Source organism: Colletes latitarsis, chromosome 1 (genome assembly GCF_051014445.1).
Source record: "Colletes latitarsis isolate SP2378_abdomen chromosome 1, iyColLati1, whole genome shotgun sequence".
NCBI lineage: Eukaryota > Metazoa > Arthropoda > Insecta > Hymenoptera > Colletidae > Colletes > Colletes latitarsis.
Window position 1 is genome coordinate 40,425,150 of NC_135134.1, and position 22,746 is coordinate 40,447,895.

The window sequence follows — 22,746 nt, forward strand, 5'->3', positions numbered from 1 at the left end:
TCGCGTTTCTTTGTCTAGTTAAAGTTGCAAATAATTTGCATTAATTGTATAGTTCCATTTAGAGTTGAGAACGATGAGAACTTTTCGCATTTGCTTTTCCAGATCCTAATTTTGAAGATCAAGCCTCGATGTATCATATGGTTTATAACTAATTTGAGTAATGTAAAAGTATCTTGACATTAAAACTGTAAGGCAGCATAATGTGTAAATAATTTTTGATCAAAACTTCTGTCGATATTGCATCAAAAGTAAAATTCGTGTTACCGACATCGACGATCGGGTTAAATATGATTCTCAGTCATTATCCTTAAATATAGAGTGCACTGTAATACTATTGATTTTTTATCTGATCAGTATTTCGATTCGTTAGAACACAACCTCGCATTGAATCGGTGGTGTAAACAATGCCTAAGTAATCATTAAACTATTGTTTATAAAAGATATATCTATTCCAAAACGTGTAATTTAGATACGGTGAGTGCTACGAAATGGGAAGTGTCGACAGATACGCGATATTTTTGTTACAAATACAGAAGTTCTTCGATCGATAATCGAATAGAAATGTTCGTCGTCTCGCGTGCGCACTCTATACATAAGAAATGCGACTTTGTGAATCATAATTACGTGTAATCAAAGTGAATAATGTTAACAAGTTCATGAATAAATCGACAAAAGTGTGAGTTACAGTTAATTTATTTATTATACGAAAACGAGGTTCAACCTTCCTTTTCGAAATACAAGCTTTGCGAGACATCGGAGCTTCCCACTTTCCCCACCAATCCCTATCTAATTCGCGAGCGTTACTGGTCACAAGTTACAGCGAAGGGTCGCCATTCGTATTTTAGAAATTTACGCGGTAAGACGTGTCAAGACGTGTGGGCGTTTCGCGACCGAGGGTACGTATTTCTAACCTGCAGATATTTCATCATTATTATTACTCTTGTCACTTTCTATCTGCTTTTGCATAATATTAATACGTTTGTGATTATAAATTTAATTGTCATAGTGACAAATATTGAATCGGTTTCGTACTTTTTCTCCAATATTCGATCGGTGTTAATCATTAATATGTCTGAAGGCATTTCGCGAACTAGTCGATTTTTGCCTCAAAATAACATGCATTGTATACTGTCGGAAAATAAAAATGCCTGAGAAGTCGAGATTCGAAATCATGTAGGGGTTGACGCAAATCGGATTTCAGTTGTTTCAAGAGCGAGAAAGAAATATTCACATTTGCCTTCTTTCTCGAATCTCCGAAGCTGTCGAAGCGCCGAAGCTCACACACATTGCGTTGGTGGCGCATTAGTGTGCGTTAGTGGAGGGGCAGTTTCCTCTGGGCATCGGTCTGTCGTTTCAGCCGTCTAGTAACACTGTTGTACGTACGTACACCTATTCTTTTGTGATTGAGATTCAGCTTTGAAACAGTTGCGTATAAAGTTTCTTGTAAATCAAGAATCTTCTACGGTGTTTGATGTAATAATTTATTTATTTTGTCATTTTTAATAATCGATGTTAAAATATAATAAAGTTTTTGGTTAAAAATTGTATCAAGGAATTGGAATTCCCTACATGATATCAGGTAAGTTAATACATAATTTAATTAAGGTTAATGACATTAATTAATTTTAAAACAAGATATCAATGAATAATATTTTTTATCTATACAAGAATTAAATAACTTGGTAAATTTTTCGCTATGTTTTATAATTGTTTAGGGATTTATAAGTTGAAAGTATAAACATTGAACATTTGTGATATTTATTGGGAATGAAATGCAATTAAAATTACTTTGTATTAATAAAAAACTATAGTGTATGATTTTATATGCGTGCATGTGGTATAATTATTCTCTTTGTAATGGTAGATCTGCACAGATAATAGAACTTCTTTGATAACCAGTATTGACTGCTTTAATGTTTAAGTTTTTCAATAAACTGAATACTTCTCTATACTTTCCTTTTGCCATCTTTTTTTTAAAGTATTAATATGATTTCAAAAATTCGTAAAATATAAAAAAATGTTACATCATGGGTTAGTCATTTGTTTCAGTGTTATATTAATGTTTTTGTATACATTTAAAGTATAATCTATTTGAATTATACTTATTCATACAAATAAGCATTAAATACATGTCAGTGTATTTATATGCACTATAATGTAGTATTATGTTTAATATAAGCAGAATTAAATCTGTAGGCATAAATATACCTCAAATATGTATATAATTAAATTTGTTTTAGACCATTATTACAGATGCCATACATTTTGGTACGTGGTAATCTTGCATCATATGGTCATAGAATTCCATGGAGGGTTTTAGTATCGGGTCTTAAAGGTATAGTCTTTTAGAAGTTTGTGCTTTTTCCATTATTTATTTCTGTTTTGTTAACATAATAGTGGCTTAAATAATTTTATACAATGTGCAGCATGTTGCACTAATTTGAATGACTTATTATTAAATGTTCAATATGAATTTATATACATATTTATGCAGTATTATTTTTATATCATTTCAATGTAATAGTAAATAATTTATTATAGTCAGATTTATTCTTTAGGTACAATGTGTAACCATACTTTCTGTTATAATTACTTAGTATACCTTGTATAACTAATTTAAAAAATATAGTTATTTGAGAGTAAGAGAAGTTAAATAAATAATGAAAAATATAACACAAAAATGATTTATTGTTATTCATATTATTTACAATTTATAATGTGATAAATAATTAACAAATCATGTTCTTAATTATATCACACAAAATCCCTTTTCATATTATTATGAATCATAATTATCTATGGTTAATTATTTTGCCCAATTCTTCAACCAAGAAATATAAAGGGTCAACGAGTGTGTTATGAAATGAAAATGGTGTGTAGCTATATTATAATATACAAATTTTGTTGGTTCTTTTAAATTGGGAATTTCTTTTGTTTAATATTTTTGTATATATTGTTTAAATAAATTATAGTATTACATATGTATTATCTGTAGTTTATAGTTTTTTGTTGTATAATACATTATTAACATTTTGATGGGATCAAAAATAACATTTGTCACATTGGACACAAAATGAAATTGAATATATTTTACATTGAAGACATTGAAACTTTTTGTAATTTTGGTTATTATATTGGTTTTTATATTGGTTAAAATGAAATGTTGAAATTGAATAACTTTAATCAATTGTATTATAGCATCAGATATAGAGCAACTGACTCGTTTTGCTTCTGGGGGATACTGTGATGACTTGACAATAGTATACTTGCAACATCCTTGCGTAATATTAACTGCTTTAGAAGTTCTTGGTTATAAAGTTGTTGCATCCTCAAGTACCAGTGTTAAACAAGACTATAATGAATACATGTGGACTATGAGAAAAGATTTTACTGAACCTGAACCTGTTATTAAGGCAGGTATGATGTAGATACTATTGGTCATTATTGTTTTCATTTTATGATAAAAAACATTATACATTGAATAAACAATATTTGATTCTTGTTAAAAAAAATTATTTGATTTATTATTTGTATTTTATACTTGAAAATTGTGAATTTCATAAATTCGTAAAACAACAATATGCTATGATATTTCAATTCTAAACAAGGGGAAAGAGTGTTATTAAATGTGTTAGTAAAAAATGAAACATTACAATACTTTTTTTATATTTACTTGAAACAAAATGATACTGATTTTATTGAAAAATTTGTACGAATGATTCTTTTATCAACTTGTTTATACGTTTTCATACCTTCCTATAGTTTTCTACTTACAGGATGTTGATTAGATTATAACTTTGATATTTCGTGTGAAACAAGTATTTTTTATAACTTCGAGCAGGTTGTTTAGTTAAACTATCATTGAGTTTTAATTTATAAATCATTTTAATATATTTTATAAAATATAACAAATCATAGCAAGGTTCTTAAATGTTCATTGTTTTTACATTTTTCTCGTTGAAATGCCAACAAATACGTGTCTGTTTTATATAGGTTATGTGCGTTGTATTAGTTGGCGTTTCAATTCGATATCAGATATGATATTAGACACTTTGTAATAATTAATGATTATTTTATCTATTAGTGACGCACATCATTCGTTCAACGTGATATTCGTATAAAACTTGCGTTAGTAAAAAGAATAATACAGATATAAATTCAGTCAATCGGAATTGGCAAACAAACCAGAATGATTCTGGATCTATTATACCTGGTAATTTGAAAAGAATTTAAATTGTAAACTTATTCTTGTTCTTATATAATAGTTAAATCAAATTAGATTATACATCTAAGTAACAGAGACTTAGGTGATATAATTTTTAAGCATTTGAATATTTCATACAAATTAGAAAGAAATTGTAGAATCCAAGAAAAATATTGCAATGATTAATGTCTTACATGCAAACATATTACTGTTTGCAGAGTAAAATGTGTCAGAATCAGTTATTAGAAAAACATGCCTTAAAAAGACCTGTAGAATTAGAATGAGTATGTGAAAGACATAAAGTTCAGATTGAAGTTCATTGAGTATATGAAATTTGTATGATGCAACTTGAAGAAGAACAAGAAAGACAACTGCTCAAACAAAGTAGAACAAGGACAGTGTCACACATAGTGTAACCATTTATAAATAACGATTTTTATCTACTGATAATGAACAATACTGTTACATCTTCAAAGGACAGAAACAGATTCTTTAAGAAGGAAAAACAATATCTAATTCTAAGAAAATGAGCAAATAGATGATTACAGAATGTATAAAAATATATTGTCTACTTTGTCTTGAATGAGTTACTTTCTATGTATATAAAAAAAGTGCCTTTATCTACAATTTTTGATTGAAAGTTTCTATATAAGAACTGGAAAATAACGTTTAATTGTATTGAAACGTCTGAGTGAAAGGAGAATGTTCTAATGGTCGTATACATGCAATACAGTTTGCTGTTTTTATGGTGTAAGATTACATTTATTTTTATATTTGTTTAGTGGATTTCTGATGTTGACTTTAAGTAATTAATTTAGGTAAAAAATGTTTTAATTAACAGTTTACTGAGTATTTCTTTCTGTGATTTGGCACACTCCCATGCAAGCAACATACATACAGAATAACTTCTTTCCTCGTGTATAATCTATAAATATGTAAATTTTTAAAAATTAATTCTTTTATTTATATAAATACGATAGCTTTTTAAATTTGAAAATCAAAATATTTTAGAATTGTTCCAAAATAATTTTTGTTAGTAATATTAATTACTAATTGTTTTCACAAGAACAACAAAATTAATAGATATAATGTATTGGACGTTACGAAATTAGTTCACATTTTCTGCGACAATGTTGAAAATGTAATGTTTTTCTTTCAACAGTAAAAGACAACGAAGTGTAACAACCATTTTTGTTCGAAAATGTCGCAATCAGGGAATGCCGTAACCGGAAAATTAGCCAATACAATGAATGACGAGAATTATTATTACGTTGGCGTAAAAGCCTCTCCTTTTGCGACTGATTGTGTCGTCTTCGGTTTAAATTCAGACGAAATTTTAGCCCTCTCCAAGCGCTTTCCAAACTCCGGCACAGATGTGGTTAATGGCGTTATGATCAAAGGTTAACATCGATAATTTTTTATATATTTTTTACAAGATTAACGTAATTTAATTACTAAATGTTTTTCTGCACATAGATTAAATTAATATGAATTATTTAATGTATTACTTATAGTGTGACTTAAGAAATTTTGTATATTGTCATCAAATGAAAGTGTTATTCAGTAGAGTTAATTATCATGTGATAGCATTACATTCACAAATAATATGACATTTTTAATTAAGATATTAACAGAAATAACAGCTCTATATTTATAAAATTATATTTATTATTTATAATTCTTTGTTTGTCATATTTATTATGTTCGTTATATCGTTTAAGATTATTTCGAGAATGGAAAATCGCATGTTGCAAATATTAAGTATTGAGAATATAACATATTCTGTGTAATTATATATTTCTTTTATCTAAGTATTTGATCGAAAAATTTAGCATAGTGTTATCGTGTTTGTGAAAAGAAATAAAAGACTCTTAATTTATGAAGCAAAATTGATTTCAGGTCCACCTTTTTGCATCATTAACGCCCTGGCAGAGTTAGGGTATCGAGTTATCTGTAGTACGGGAGAGGCCGAGATACTCTGGACGCTGCAAAGGGAACTATAAAATTAACAATTGTTCTCGGGATTAATATTTGACAGTCAGATGCGCATTTTCATATTTAAAGTATGCAATTGCGATTGTTCATTACGAACGAAGTATTAAATTATTTTACGATATACCAAAAATGCATACACAGAACACACGGACATATAATTTAGTGTGTTCCTTTTCGTTACCAAGTTTCAATCGATACTTTCTAACTTCCTTTAGGGATATGTGCCTTTTATTGGACGAATTTATATAAATAGATGTACAAGAATAATTTTTACCAATTTTTCGTAAATTCGTAAAAACATAATTAACAGTATACTGTAGTTATTTTGTATTGTTTTATACTACTACTAAAATAATCATGTCCATTTTTTGTGATTTTAATGCTAATTAAAAAAGAATGTGTCAGATTGTTTCCAATTTTAATAGCTATTAATAACAAAAATTAGGACAATGATAAGACTGTGCGGGTACAATTTATAAAATTTTCTACATATTCTCAGATTAAAATATTTTGTTACAGCTGTTAATTTATCCGACATGTAAAATTGCCTGAAAAGCAATTATTGACCGGTTATAGGTATAGATATGCGCGTAAAATTATGAAATGTTACATACACAACAAAAATAATAATTTTCAGCTTTATTCAATTTTTTTTCATTTATGCAGAATTAAGGTTTGTAAACATTTTGTGCAATATATTAATCTGTATGTCTTCTGCTAAAATAATTTTAAAGTATTTTATACGCAGCTGTTTTTTGTGATCAAATTTTATTGTTTCCTATTATTCCTTTTCAAGTATGTATATGTTGCAATCCTTATATTGATATAAAATATGCGGAATCAAAAGCTACTGTTAACCTTATGCAATATGATGAAAGAATTTGTATTGTGAATAGCATTTATTAAATTAATGTATAGAACAATAAGGCAGTATTTGTTAACGCAACATTACGCTTGTCGATGTGAAACAAACTGTAGTGATTAATTAAAATGTCTTTATTATAAAATAACGAAAACATAATACTATTATATACTATTACTTGTAATTCCGCCCACGTAGAAATCGTTTTTGTCGACAGTTTGTTATAAATTTAATTTTCAACAAATTATGTCATAAATTCTTTTACTGCGAAAGAAATTTTCGGTATTATATACTTAATATTTTAAGTTGATTTACTTCAAAGATATGTTCTACATTTCATCGCAATTCCTCGAACCGTTTTTCAGAGACTTTCGAACCGTTTAGTACTTATTTCCAATAAGTAAAAATGCGATGATAAATACAATTATAGGTAAAGTTATAGTTTTATTTATATAGAAAGGCCGACTTCGTGTAATGGTCTTATTTTCATAGGTGATTTCAATATTCTTATACATTGTAAAGTTGTAAAACTGTGTAAACTACACTTTTTGCATATTGTCAATGAATTTTGGTTAACAAATATATGACACTACAATTTAAGAATATTTTTCACAATTTCTTCGTGACTATTAAATATTTGTATGTTATTAATAAACAGTTTTTAGGTTAGTATTTTTAACTTTTTTTGGTGAAACACTAAGCAGGTAAGATTTATTCAGATGCTCATAACTATGCATACAATAAAAATGGAGCACAATCATATTCATAATGATCATAATTTATACTGCAGTTTATGTAGTGATTTCAATTTAATAGAAGTGTTCTTTTATAAATGTGGAGTTTGAACATGATATATATGGTATGTAGGTAAATAATTACTCGTAATTGATATTATTGAATTTTTTAAATATATTAATGATTATTTAAAACAATTATTTAATTTTCAGTATAATATAACGATTTGGGCCGTGTAAAAACATCGTTAAAGAAAGGTATATTAAGCAGGGTCGAAGATTTTGCTGGATATACAGCCTTACATTATGCGATTGGAAACGGACATTATGAAATATGCAAAATATTGTTGGAAAACGATGCGTCAATGAATATACTGGCACGTACCGTTCCGAACATGTTACTATTCTCTATAAAGTAACCATGCAAGTTTACGTTAATATCGTTAAACTAATAAATTACGAATTTAAGACATGATTCTTACATATATAAATAGTGTTTTTGTTTCTCAATGCAACAAATAAATGAAGGGAACACAAAATTATACAATTTATTTCAAGAAAGTTTCTATCAAAATAAAGGTGTACATGAATCCAAGAAACTCGAGGATATTAGACATAGTTAAAGAAGTTATTATTATGAATAATACATGTAAATAAATTTTTAATATTAATATATTTTTGTAATATTTATGTATAAAAACTACCAGCATTTCTATGAAAAATCAATATGTGAAGAAATATATTTAAGTTAATAAACATTTTAAAAACTTATTGTGATAAATGATAGTAAAGATGTGATTAATACTGTTGTTTGATTCTTTTCCTTCTTGCTATGTTAATTGCAATATGTTATTTAGAATGTACTATAAACAATCGGAATTTCGTTTTATCATGCTTACGAAAAATATTTAATTACACTTAACTGGTCATACTTTTATATTTTGTTATTTTGTTTTCGAATTTATTAAATGTTCGGGGAATTAAATACAAAAATGTATTAACCATATTACAGAAATTAATATGATAACAATATGTGTAGACAAAGGTAATGTTTAAATGCTAGTCGTTTTTATATAAGTTACAATTACTTGCAAACTTTTAATAATTTTGATTAAATAATTTATTTAATACTGACTTATTGCATTTGCATACGTATCATGTTACGATTTCTTGTTATTTTATAAGAATTTGAAAGATAATTTTAAATGTTGAGAAAGGAACAGCATAAATTTTATTTATTTAAAAACAGAAGTTCGTTATCCATGACACAACCACTTTTATAATACAATTATGTACAACGTACAATTTATAAACTTTTATTCGATGAAACAAGACGATATTTCTCTTCATACAGAAAAATGTAGAAATTATTACTGGCAAGAAAAGAATGTACGCGTTCTTGATCAAGTGATAAAGGAATAAATTTACAAATAAAGCTCATAGATGTGCGACGTCGTTTGTCTCGTTCCATGTGCTCATCGGAACGAAGAGGGTCGTGCACTTGATATTGAATCGTTCGTGTGTAGTCGTTTGTTTTCGGAAAGGTTCGGCAGTTGTCGTTAAAATTCGACACTATTCGATGAGTTGCGGTACGCGGAGCGCAGTACGGCCGCCGGAGCCCCCTTGCGATAAACGGTGCTGCCACCTAGCGGAATATCTCCCGTCTTCTGTACGACTGCAATCGTTGCATGGAGTCAGTCGTTTCACGAATACCGCGGCTGGTTTGCGCGAAGGCTCGCCGCCGCCTTTAGCCGTTGCGCGACGGATCGTCCGTCGTTTCGCGGTCCGAGGTTCGTCCGCGTGTCTTCGACCACCTTTCCCGCTTGGATTCCGTGCGATTTTACTCGTTGATTTGAGTGACAATCGCGAGCGATGTAACCGTGCCCTGACGTCACACGGCTAATCAAGTGCACACACGAACGCAAACATAGGCGCGCGCGCGCCTGCCACTCATGTCCGTATACACGGATGGTCTACGTAGACTGCGCGCAGTATACTACGTGCGACACGTATAGGACCGTGCACACGGCCAAACTGATAGAGCTCGAAGAAGAGGGAAACAGCGTGATCGCGAAAGATAGAGGAGAAAGAACGGAAACGAAGTGATAAGAAAGAAAGAGAAATATACATATTATATGCACGTAACATATATGTTCTCTCGCATAGCGATCTCGGTGTTAGAGAAAAGGGGTGAGGCGTAAGACGTATACACGGAGGACATTTCACACTTGCACACGTCTGTACGCGCTTGTGAGCCTTTCGCTTTATAAAACATTACGTGCTCAGGTATTATAGAGAAAAAGACGAATCAGTGAGCCTCGACGTTTTTTCGTTTAAGATATATGACGATTGACTTTTCTCGAACGTCGTGTTTTTGTGTCCCGTGCTTACTAAGGATTTCGCGTTTTCAACACGTGCAAGACAAAGCTATGAAATAGGATAAAGAAGAAGAGGAAAGAGCGAGAGAGAAGTATCTACATCTCGTGGCGCCCCGTTGTGTTTTTCTACGGAAAGCTGTGCTCAGAACCTGCGTGAACTTTCAGAGTGGAAGAAAACGAAGCAAACGTGAAACCAGTGGGATTTCCTTGGCGATGTTAAATAATAAAATCATTACACATTTTGTGATATGATCAGTGAAATCGACGAAGGGGCGAGGAAACCTTGAATGGACTAACTCCGATGGATGGACAAGTTTTATCCCAATCGAACCGGTCAGTGAATGTAATAATTTTTGTGTTTGTCGTTCAACATTTTTCTCGTTACTGTTATGTGAATTTTTATCGAAAACAAGAAACACGTATCTGTGACATTGCTGCGGGTATACGTTGTTCATGCGATAATAAGAAAGTGGGGTCTCCGCGTTCCGTTTTTATTAACTTGTCGGACGGTCCACTGCTTTGAGAGTCAAGTTCGTCGCGCTTCGCTGTACGCGCCGTGTCTGGCGCGCGCATACTTCCTCGCGCTTTCAGTTGCGCTCCGCGACAAGCTTTCTATTCGAAGTGAGATGAAACATTTCCTCTCTATGTTATCGAGAATCGTTGGTAAGGGTAACTTCGAATCACGCGGCAGTTACGTCGTTTCTTCAGTGAAACTTTCAACGAATCTGTTTCGTTTAAACGTGCTTTAAAGTTTTTTAAGTTTCCAAGACTCGTCTTCCTCGCAATATGAATATTATCTAAACCAGTACGATCAGTTATTTATTTATGTATATGAATAATTGCTAAATTCTATATTTCGACCATGGTTTTGCTTTAATTATTGAATAAATTTATGAAACATTTAACATTCGAAAATAATAGAAACGAACGATAAATGGATATTCCGTAACGTATCGTTTTGACGTTATTTAGTTTAATGTTTCGACGCATTTCGATTTATGGTTGAAGGAAACAGGGTTCGTAATCTCTATTGATATGTTTTCCCACAAGCAGGGATAAAACAGTTTTATCGCACGGGTATTTCGTTTCTACTCCTTTGCGAATACATTTTCTCGCGTTTATCTTGAGCTGTCAGTCCGACTGACGAGTCTTCGAATTCCACGGGGAAACAGTGTCCGTGGGTAGAGTACTTAAGCGTCGTCGACAATATCGATCAACTTTTCCTAAACGTGCCTCGGTCTACATATGTTTGGAAGCAGAATGGGGTGTGGACATGCGCGTATACAGAGCATTGTATTAGTAGTGCGTCAAGTGCGACGCCATGTGATGCGCGAGATTACGATACAGCAATAAACGGTCTGCGATTCGATAAATATTCCTCCTTTTCGAGAGATTTCAAATTAATACTAATAAGTACATAATCAGTTTACTATCTGGAACGGTAAAAATAGGTGACGATAATTTCACGAAACGGAACATTTGACTGTTTGATATTGAACTTGGTCACACCTATACGTTGTTGAAGAATCGATAAAAATATACAATGTTATATTTTTGACACGGTCGTTATATTTGTATTCTTCACGACTGTGGTGTCACAGTGTGTTCGAATAACAGAAAAACGTTGAATTAATAAAAACCAAGTAGTTTTATTTTTTTTACGGACACCAAATTTACAAATTATAATTTTATTAACTCGGTTTCACTTCCTACATTAATCGTTATAATTGTATAAATAAATAAAATTGACGTATTTGTTAAATTAGTAAGAATTATTTATATTTTATTAAAAATTCAGTTTTTATACAATTATTAAATATCACTGTACAAATATTGAAATATTGCATCGGAAATTAAAATTACCTTCTATTTATGAGGATCGTATAACATGTTTCTTTCATTTGTTTATATTTTTCAAGATTACGTTTTTAAATAGTTATTTTTTAATTATTAGGATCTACAAGGTTACGAAGGCCTCACCAAAACCCTACGCAACAGAAGCTCGTCGAAGTGGAGGAAAGAAGCTCGCACGATTCAGCAAAACGATTCATAAAAGGAATAACAATTCTTCGACGTTTGCAAGCAAGACATCTTTTCCTTGGTATCTTCAGAATTGCCTGTCGCTGAATATTTATAAGAGACTCCACGTTTGGAAAGCGTGTAGAAAACCGATCGTTCCTGAGCAGTGACAACGACGACTAATACAAAAAAAAAAGAAAAAAGAAAACAACAGGAACGCTTAAGGTTTCTATTCTTCGCCGGTAGATTACGCGTACGGTTCAAGAAGAAGGAGACACGAATATCTTACCTTGCACGCGAGTGAGTGAACGAGTGAGTGAGAAAGTAACGTCGAAAAGTGAACCCGATGTGTTCGACGACGTCGAGGAGGAAACGAAGGTGACGACGCTCAGTCGATAAGAAGAGTCGTCACACAAAGTGCCAAGAAGACAAAATAAAAGTGTATTCGGATATTTTCGTGGCAGTGGTTTCGGCGACAGTGACGCGAATATTATCAAAAGGACCGAATGTCGGCGAACGAAGTGAAAAATTACGATAGGACGATGCGATTAAGAACGCATGTTCAGTCAGTGAGCGTTGCTCGTGGAAAGGAAACTATTCGTCTTCGTTGATCTTGTGTTTCGCGGTTCGATACGGAACGAACGTACGGGGAAGCAACGACAGTGGAACGAAATATTGTGTTTTGTTTCGTTTTATTTTACTTTTTTTTCTGTGTTTCGTTTTCCAGACTCGCGAATCGAGGTACTCGATTCTCGTAGGATCTGAATCGAAGTGTAAAATAAATTGTCGCTCGTTTGAGAGCAAGGGGAAACAAGTTCCCGCGAATTGACGAATTTAGGAAGTGTCGGTGGTGATATCAGTGGTGCGTTCGTTCATCGTCGGTGGTGGTATCGCGCATTGTTAGTGGTGCGGGGGTGTGGTGAAGGGTAGTGGTGGTGGTGATAGATCGTGTAAAAAGAAAACGCTCGACTGTGACTCTTAACTCATTACCACGGATCTCCCCCGGCAATTTGACTCTACAGCCATCCTCAATGAGAGGAGGCACATGTCCATTGCTGCCGCTGAAAATGCAGGGTATGTCCTCCTTTTTTGTTTTTTATTTTCGCTTTTACTTTTTACTCGTTCAATGTTCCATCGAACGAAGGCTGACTCTCGTTTAACATATGGTATTGTTTATTCGTTTAGGTGATTTAATACTAGAATAACCCAGACCTAACTATACCATATTTAAGAACGTTTTATTTGTTATTAAAAATATAAGATTTTAAGTATCCATCAAAGTGGTGTAGGAAAAATAGAAATAGAAATAGAAATAGAATTTAAAACAGAAAATAATAGTTTTTCCGAAGATGATTGTCTATTCCTTGTAACAGGAGATAAAAGACTTTTCAAATATTTTTTTTTTTCATTCTAGTAAAATGATGTGTATATTTTGGTGCGCGTTGCAAATTTTTCCTCGTCCGTCGAATTAAATTTTATACATTAGATTGGGCGAACAGTGGTTGGTGTTGAATGTAGGTCACTCACAGAAGTATATATCGTAATGTTTCACTTGCGCCTACAATGATATCTGTGGGATTGGGTTGAGAGAGAGGGCAAGAGGGTTCTTGAGGTCACAGAGGGTCCACATAGAAGCCGACTGTAGAATAAAAATGATATACATGCTTCTTACATGTGTCAGTTTAAATTAATGGACGGACTGAAGGGATTTAGTGCTCCGGATGGTCTGAGGTCTATGTGTCTTGATTCGTGCTTGGACATCTGGTGGATCGAGGAGCAATTTCAAGTAAAATTTTTATTGAGTGTCAAGTGTTTTGTTACGCAAAATAGAGGAAATATTACTTTGTACAAAATAGGTATGTACATTTAGTAAAAAATAATTCTAAATTTGTTTGTTTTTTATACATATAGTCGAAAGGAATATTCTTTATTTTTTGGACAGATTAGAGCAAAGATTACGTTTATTGTTCCATTTAGACCATATGAATTATTATTATTTCGATATAGTCAGACTTATGGGTACTAACAGATTTGCAAATATTTCTTGATAAAAATAAGCCCAAACAGTGCTTTATTTGAACCATTTTTAATTTTTTGGAAGTTTCTAAAAAATTAATCGAATAATGTGTAATTAAAAATCTTCTAAACGAGATAGTGTTTAGACTCATTTTGACCAAGAAAACATGAAGATGTGATGGAAATTATACAAATTTTAGTTTTCATTAGTAGATGACTCATCTTGTAGGTAATCCGAGACTCCTCGCTGCTCTATTTCGCTCATTCTCTCTATATTCTGGTCCACTCTCTTCATCAAATGGTTTGTGCGAGGCTCGACCTCAATCCGAGATAAAAAAGATCGATTCGTAAAACGAAAACAGTACTTTCCCCGGATAAAGGACCTGATTTTGTTTCAGTTATCCGGAGATTACTGTACATCGTATAAATAAGATAATCTCTGTTATACAACTCGTTATAACAATGAATCGTGGGCTATGTATATCACGTAATGTTCGATGAGTTGTGTAATATAGTTTTTATTATGCATTTCTCATAGGTTGTACAAATACTCATAGAAGAAATAAATTACATGCCCATGAGATAGCATATTCTAGAGATTGGTTTTGGATGACTTTTGACTATATTTAGAATGAATTTCGATGCTGCAGTTTTTATAATTATTCCTGATAATTAAAATGAGTTCTCTTCAAGAATATACAGACAGTTAAATTGCGAACAAGTATATAGTTTGAATTTCATAGAATACAATGTTGAAATATTAAAGATTGATCAGAGTAGTAATGAAGATAAATCATTGGTTCAAATTTAAATGGTAGGAATCGTTGAATAATTGTTGCAAAAAAAGCACATTAGTCACCTGTCGTGATACTATCAAGTTAATGAGGGGTTTTGTTTTTTATGATTTTAAAATCTCCAGCATACAATATTTATCCTCTAGGTATAGTATTTTACCATAAAGAAACTTGCGCAAAGTGAATAAAAGTAACGCAAATTGAAAGAGAAAAAAAGGAGACGATCTATTATTAATGTTGTGCAGCTCATATTATGTTGTCTTATCATTTATGGTAATTCGATTTTAAGTAATCTAAATTCCGATAATCGTTTGCTGAACTTTGTTGTTTATTTTTATGTTTGTTTTATGCTCGGGCAACATTTTCATGCGTTCATTTATTTCTTAATCTTTTCTATGTATCGATACGTTCCTCGAATTCTCGTTCTAGTAAAAGTATGTCAGTGAATTTTAATACGTGTTAAAATACTTGATTTAAAAAATAACGATGCATATGCATTATTATGTCAAGCTTCGTTACATTTTAAATAAAAAAATAGTTTATATATATAATATATTTATATATATATAAACTATTTTATATGTAGTATAAATAAGAAAATTGTTCAAGGAAACTGAGATATATTTGATTTAAACATATTCGCGTATGATTTTTCAAATAACGTCATGTTCTCATTCGCGTATATATTTGGTACAGTTTCCTTGAATAATCTTCTTATTTACACAATACGATATTAAACAACACTATGTATATAAACTATATACAGGATGTTCGGCCACCTACGGGAAAAATTTTAATGGGAGATTCTAGAGGCCAAAATAAGATGAAAATCAAGAATATAAATTTCTTGACTGAGGCTTCATTAAAAAGTTATTAAAAAATTAAATTAAAAAATTTCAAATCATTCTGAAAAAATTATTTTTGGTTGCGGGGTTCAATTACAATCATTTTTGGTCATTAGACATATCCCTGAAATCCTACCCATTTTCAAGAAAAAAATTCGGGTAGGTGCTGAAATTTTTACGCGAAATTAAAAAATTTCAAATCATACTAAAAAAATTATATTTAGTTACAGGGAGCAATTACAATTATTTTTGGTCATTACACATACCCCCGAAATTCGACGAATTTTCGAAAAAAAAATTCCTTACCGAAAATATAATTTCTGGCCAGAAATGTCTGCCCGAATTTTCATGCGAATCTTTAAAACGTCATAACTTCTGATAGGATTGAACGATTTTAATGTTTAAAAAAGCAAACTATGCGTATTTTGGTGGAGAATGTGTACAAATCGCAAAAATATTCGAAAGGTTGGTCCTTGACCCCGCAAAATGAGAAAAACCCCATAAAAATAGTCCAATATTCAAACGGCTATAACTCCTACAATTGTGAATATATTTCAATGAAACTTTTTTCTGAAGTAGAGCTCATGGGTACCTACAAAAAAGTATTAGACAACTTTTCTGTAGGACGTCAAACAAAATTACTGAAAGTGAAAAACGAATTTTTAAGAAAAATCGACAGGGGGTAGGTGCCTAAATTTTTCGGCGAAATTGAAAAGTTTCAAATCGTTCTGGAAAAATTATTTTTGGTTGCAGGGGTCAATTACAATCATTTTTGGTCATCAGACATACCCTCGAAATGCTACCCCCTTTATAGAAAAAAATTCAGTACTGGCGGAACTTTAAACGTTAATAACTTTTTAACGAAGCCTCCATCAACAAATTAGTATTCTTAATTCTCGTCTTATTTTGGCCTCTAGAATCTCCCATTAAAATTTTTCCCAGTCATGGCCGAACACCCTGTATAATATAATCTATTTTTTTATCTAAAACGTAACGAATCTTGACAAAATAATACATATGTAATTGCATCGCTATTTTTTAAATTAAGTATTTTAACACGTATTAAAATTCTCTGATATACTTTTACTAGAACCAGAATTCGAAGAATGTATCGATACATAGAAAAGATTAAGAAATAAATGAACGCATGAAAATGTTGTCCGAGCATAAAACAAACATAAAAATAAATAATGTATATATATTTATTTATTTGATATAAACATATTCGCGTATGATTCTTCAAATAACTTCACGTTCTCATTCGCGTGTATAGAAATACACAATTATCTTCTCACGAGAAACGAGAGAAGAAGAAAGGAACAGCGCATCATCCGTCGTTATATTTGAGTTAAAAATTTTAAGAGCTCTCCCTTTGAAAGGTTGAATTGTGCCGACACCTGCTGCTCTCTTTTTTTTTACCGAAGGAAACCTTTTGCGCCCAGCTTCTTCCAGTTTCTACTCAACCTATCTCGATCCGCCTACCTGAGATGCCTTTTTCGCATCCCGAAAGCACCTTCCGCATACACATTTAGGTTTACGCTGCCTAAAAGTATCTCGTTGCTTGTCAGTTGTTCTTCGTAGCTCTATCAATATTAACACTTTCGCTAGCAACTCACGATTTTCTAGATGCTCGTGTGGGGAATAGGTAAAGTTACTGTAAATTTCTCTTTATTATGAAAACTCATTGTAATCTTCGGAAGCTTGATATCTAATAACATTTTTCGCTGTTATGTTATCTGAAATTTTTTGACGAGGTCCCGTAACATTAGAACGTTTAGAAACGAACGTTTATCGAAATTATTTTGAAAGATTATGTAATAGTCAATTATTAATTAGCTAATTCGATATTACGAATTCTTTTATTTATAAAATCATCAAACACGATCTTGTACAAGTCGATATGCTAAATATGTGTCATCCAAACACTGCAAAGAAATATTCTGATAAAATGTTTTTGATTTTACGAAACGAGGAAACAATTTTTTATTCATAGAACTAGCGTGTAAGCAAGTAACTGTATAAAACTAACGTTATTATTAAGATTCAACGGAACACAGCTATCGTGTAGTGTGAAAACGATAGTAGCATTTTTAGACACTATTAGACAACTCGTTTGATAAGAAAGTTGCGTAATGATACATATTTCCTTGCTTTGTACTGTCGTTTCATGCAACCGATACGCAGTACACGTACTTGCGTAACAGCCGATGGACTAATTCGAAACAGATGACACGAAACAGCGCGTTCTGACGTAACGTGACGTCGAATTTATTTTATTACATTCTAGAAAGAATCGCGATTTTGGTACGTTCGCGTTCATATCGGGGACTCGCGACGAAAAAAAGCTTTCATATTTTCCCCGTCGCGAAATTGCGATAACTTTGAATACCCCGTTCGATGAATAAGCACAAGTAACCTTTATTCCATTGAATTTGCTGAGTATTCGTGTTCTTGCAAACAACTTCGTTCGAGATTTGTGCGCGACGCACATAGAAACGAATTTTTGCATCGTTAAAATGTGGAACAGGCTTCATAGGCTCGGTAGGAACGAAAATAGAATAAATAAAGCGAAGTAGTTATCGACTTGTTTCTTGCAGTGTTTACCGTTTCACGGTACGGAATACGGTCCCTGAAAGATCTCGTTATATTTTAAATTTGTGTATTAATTAACTGTCGAGTCAATAAATTAAGTATATATTGGAAGTTATATTTTAGATCGTTTCGAATCTTAATTTGCGCCCTCGTCGACATAAATATACATTTTACGTTTGCAAAACTTTGCCTCCCCTAGTCATTTTTATCAAAGAATGGAAAACCTGTTTCTTAATCCAATACAATGTTAATATATACACCTGTGCATACACGTGTGCGTTATGTTTACCTCGACTTACGTCAGTTATTCTGGGACCGATTAGATGTCCTGGTTTTCAGAATCACCCTGTATATTTGCAATATTTGAGACGAGCAGTTTTCTCGTTGGATAATGATACATTTAGGTAATACGGTTTTACGTGGCTCGTAATCCCCCTCTAGAAGATATGTTTTATTAGCTCATAAATAAGACCTTAGAGACTTTGCACGGCTACGTGGAACAGTACATTCGAAAATAACAGCCTCCGGAGCGAATTCCTTGACTCGCTTTCAGGCTCGCCGAACGAAGGATAAACGACACAGTCGGCTACCTCTCTCGCGTGTCTCCGGCGTATCAATTCTCTCGTATTAAACGAGATGCAATACGCGTATCGAAAAACAAGACGTATCCACAGGTCGTCGCCGAGGAAATTGTAGAGGCACGCGAAACATAAGATAGAACGCGGACAAGCGCGGCACGTCGTCCACCGGGCGAGCCAATCGCGGTGAGAGTCGCGTGCGAGGCACATGTAGCGAAATAGAAACTTGGCTCGGTGCGGCGTGGGCGTGCGGACCCGTGCAACACGGCTATATAACTGATTCATCATCGGGCGACGACGGTGTATCCATCCATCGCGGGGCATTACCGCTCTACGTGGACGGGCCGAGTAATTAAATCTGCGCCGTCCATCAGCGCTGGGACTGCAGAGAGAATCAGACCAGGGCTAGGACTATTTGAATGTTTTAAAAGTTCTGTTGACCCTTGAACTAACACGGAGGTCAGGAGTGCCGGGCAATTCGCGTCTAATTATTCACTGTAAGAACTAGATTACACAATAGCTTGCTAGGTGACAAGAGAGACAAAATCTATCTAAGTATGAAAACTACTGCATTTACGATAACAATTTTTATACGACCATGTTACGTTATTGAGTCACAGTTATTTTGCTGCGCTTAAACGAATAGCTAAAGTGGAAAGCGGAGAAAGTGTTACAAACGTCCTAGACTCCCGGGTTTATGATTTTTGACGACGAAATATTTAAAATATCAGTTTTCGATCGGCTACGAATCGTAATAAAAATTTATAAAAAATCAAAGTCAGCTTCGTATTCTCAAGAGACACTTTATATTATTGACAGACCTAATCGGAATGATATAAAGAATAGTGTCGTTGTTTCGTAGCCCCGCGTGTCACGACCATCGTTCGTGCGTTTCTCGGGGGGGTGTAATTCTTGAGCGAACGGCGAAGGAACGCGGAAACGGCCAGTGCTTCGGTGTAGGAATCGATCGAGGTCACGATCGATAAGCTTAGATTCCTAGATACAAAGAAGTGATAGCGAGCAACCGAGAGACCTCGGAGGAAGTGCAAAAAGGTCGAGGAGAGAGAAAAAACCAGGCGAAATCGGCTCGATGTCTGCCGAATAGCGAATAGCGTGTATCAAGTCACGTGGTTGTTGCCGAGCACAACCGAGGTCCGAACCGAACCTGACCGAGCTACGCCGAAGTACGCCGAACTGCGCCGCGTCGCGTCGCGCCAGCTCGGGGATATAGATCCTCCGGTGCGCGATGCGACGTTGCCAAATTATTCCCGTGGAGCCGGCCGGCTTCTCGACCAACAACTCGTTCGTTCGTCGTTCGTTTGTTCGCCTGCTTGTGTATCCGATCCATCGACCATCCGTCCCGTCTTTACGGGAAAAATAGTATTGCCTTGGCTTTCTTTCCTTGCCTGACTCACGCCCTGACCGCGTTTCCATTCGCGAAAATGGATCGTTTTAATTTTTGGTCGGACGCGTCGAATTTTTTTCTCTCGCAAGAAAACGAGACGAGATATCCTCATCGTCTTGTTACGTTGATGATGTAATTCCTTTGTTTCGTTTCGATTCCAACGTTTCGACTCGATCGTCCGAGACGCGGATTCTTATCGATGTATCGATTAGCTCGAAAGAAAAGTTCGAGCGTCGTATAATACAAAAGTGTCTTTAAATGTGTTTTGTAACTGTTCGTTCAGCAGTATTTTTCTTTTGTACCTTAAAAGGTAACGTTTAACAATTTAAACACGGATCGAGAGACCCGGCAACGTACGTATTTCTAAGCACACGGCAAAAATAGCACGGTGTAAAATATACCGTTATGCATCCTGTATATATTTATTATGCGTAAACTTACACAACGCATCATTAGTACACGCAATCATTTGTTGCATAAGGCATAATGAATTAGTAATTATTCTCAGGGGGAAAAAAGACATTTTACACTACGTGTAATCTGTATAAATGGCAGGTACCGTTTTCTCGGATAATATGATACCAATTAATTTAGACCTGTGAAGGCACCGGCGACCTCGACTACTTCAGTACTTTCGAATATTTTTACGTAATTTCGTCTTCGAAACCTGTGGCCGGTATTTAGAACGCACCGTTATCACGAACAGTGCCTGTCTGTTTCTTGGAGTCCTTCTGGATCCAAATTTACCGTGTGGTTTGCATTTAAAAGAATTATGCGAGCCTCGGGGATATTTTTTGATTATAATTATCGTAAGCATATATATTTCCAATTTTGAAGTGATCGACTATCGATTATCTGTTGTGAGAAATTTAGAATTTAAATTTCTGTTTATCACAAAGATATTCGGACACGATAATTGTTTCAAATGTTATGCTTCGTAATAGCGTTTCCCAGTATTATCTAAAGCATTTGAGAATAATTGGTATAATTGATTTACGAGATTATAGAAAAAAAACACTTTTTAACAGAGTTTCTCAAATTGACTTGTGGACAGGTGCCTGCGTTTTAACGTTTTATTATCTAAATTCGCATCTGATCGTATCTATCATTATTAGTTATCGAGTTAAATTATTTGCTTTAACCGTACCGTAAATGCGTTAATCAATATGAAAATAATCTGAATAAAATCATTGCCAGGAATTTCTAGTTCAAGCTGTCGTAAAACGTAAACATTCATCGATTCAACTTCACCGTAGAAAGTACACTCGTCTTCGTGTTTTCATTTTTCCTTTAGTTGGTTTCATTGAAATTGCTACTTTAATTGGTCGTAAAGTCGGCTTATTCGTACCTGGATACAGGGGTACACGGTATACCATAGAGTGTATGCTGGAGTTACGAGATTATGCGAGTTTCTTCACGTGGAAAACTCTCAAATCGTCGCCGTTGTCGGCAGAGTGTGACACGGAATTGCGACGTTGCCAATGTTGTAGCCACTCAAGGGCAGTTCACACCGTGTCACTGTTACCTGAACGAGTAATCGCATTAATTTTGTCATGCGCAATATTGACGCTGCGCATTTATTTATATATTAAAAACAATTACGCATGCATTTACGTCTCGATCAAATAATTTAAACGATCCTCCGTCGAGTTTACAAGATTAATTTTAGATAATCGCTTGAAAATAATTGGTCGCTTTATAACACGGAACGTAGACATCCGAAGACCATGTTTTTTTATAGACGTACGCATTCGTAAGAAAATCTGGTATTTTTCACTGTCGACCGAAGCGTATCAACTGCGCGGAAGACTGAATTGTAAATAATTCATAACTAAACATTTTTCTCAGAAATACAAAGCTTCCTCTATAGTACATACGCGATTTTTTTTTCTTTAAATGATCAGAAAATACGCTCGTTGAATGATTTAAGATAACGAATCGTATGGACAAAGAAATATCGTGTAATAGTGTGTTTACAGTAAAACTTTGATTTAGCAGATTAATTTGGAGGTGGAGGTATTCGAGATATACATATACGAAATCGAAAGTTCGTTAAATAAGAAATTATACATTTGTAAACACAGTGCAATCTGTTTGTTAATAACAACTCAATATTATGTATTTATTTTTTACGAAAGAGGCGTTATTTGATTCACCTTTCATCTGTATTTTGATATGTACTGACGAGACATTGACATCACTTGTCGAGAAGGTGCGAAGTTGAGCGGACATAAAGATTTTATAACACGAAAAAGGACGGAACGGAATATAACTTGAAGATGTAAATTAATAAATAAATTTTTACATAATAGTTTGAATGTTGA

General features: G+C 33.4%; 2 protein-coding genes across 18 annotated transcripts in view; both read left to right on the forward strand.

The window, feature by feature from the left end:
* Positions 1 to 847: 847 nt before the first annotated feature.
* LOC143341252 (uncharacterized) lies at positions 848 to 7,664 on the forward strand. 9 transcript variants are annotated; one of them, XR_013079576.1, is made up of 6 exons: positions 848 to 896; positions 1,202 to 1,579; positions 2,241 to 2,335; positions 3,199 to 3,417; positions 4,085 to 4,213; positions 5,367 to 5,504. XR_013079576.1 is itself a non-coding variant. In XM_076764083.1 (5 exons), exons 4-5 carry the CDS (start codon positions 5,406 to 5,408, stop codon positions 6,205 to 6,207), a joined length of 303 nt encoding a protein of 100 aa, XP_076620198.1. In that variant the 5' UTR covers positions 848 to 896; positions 1,202 to 1,579; positions 2,241 to 2,335; positions 5,367 to 5,405; the 3' UTR covers positions 6,208 to 7,664. The 9 variants fall into 9 exon arrangements, 8 of the variants coding, with proteins under 8 accessions (XP_076620198.1, XP_076620165.1, XP_076620226.1 ...); XM_076764083.1 differs by lacking the exons at positions 3,199 to 3,417; positions 4,085 to 4,213 and adding an exon at positions 6,104 to 7,664 and having other exon boundaries at positions 5,367 to 5,604; XM_076764050.1 differs by lacking the exon at positions 4,085 to 4,213 and having other exon boundaries at positions 5,367 to 5,525.
* Positions 7,665 to 9,412: 1,748 nt separating this feature from the next.
* LOC143345172 (uncharacterized) overlaps positions 9,413 to 22,746 on the forward strand; it is a 219,313-nt gene continuing 205,979 nt past the window's right edge. For all 9 annotated transcript variants that reach the window (XM_076772050.1, XM_076772080.1, XM_076772072.1 and 6 more), the window contains exons 1-2: positions 9,413 to 10,506; positions 12,128 to 13,266. In XM_076772050.1, the coding sequence (XP_076628165.1) occupies positions 13,238 to 13,266 (29 nt within the window). In that variant the 5' untranslated portion in view covers positions 9,413 to 10,506; positions 12,128 to 13,237. The remainder of the gene's footprint in view (positions 10,507 to 12,127; positions 13,267 to 22,746) is intronic.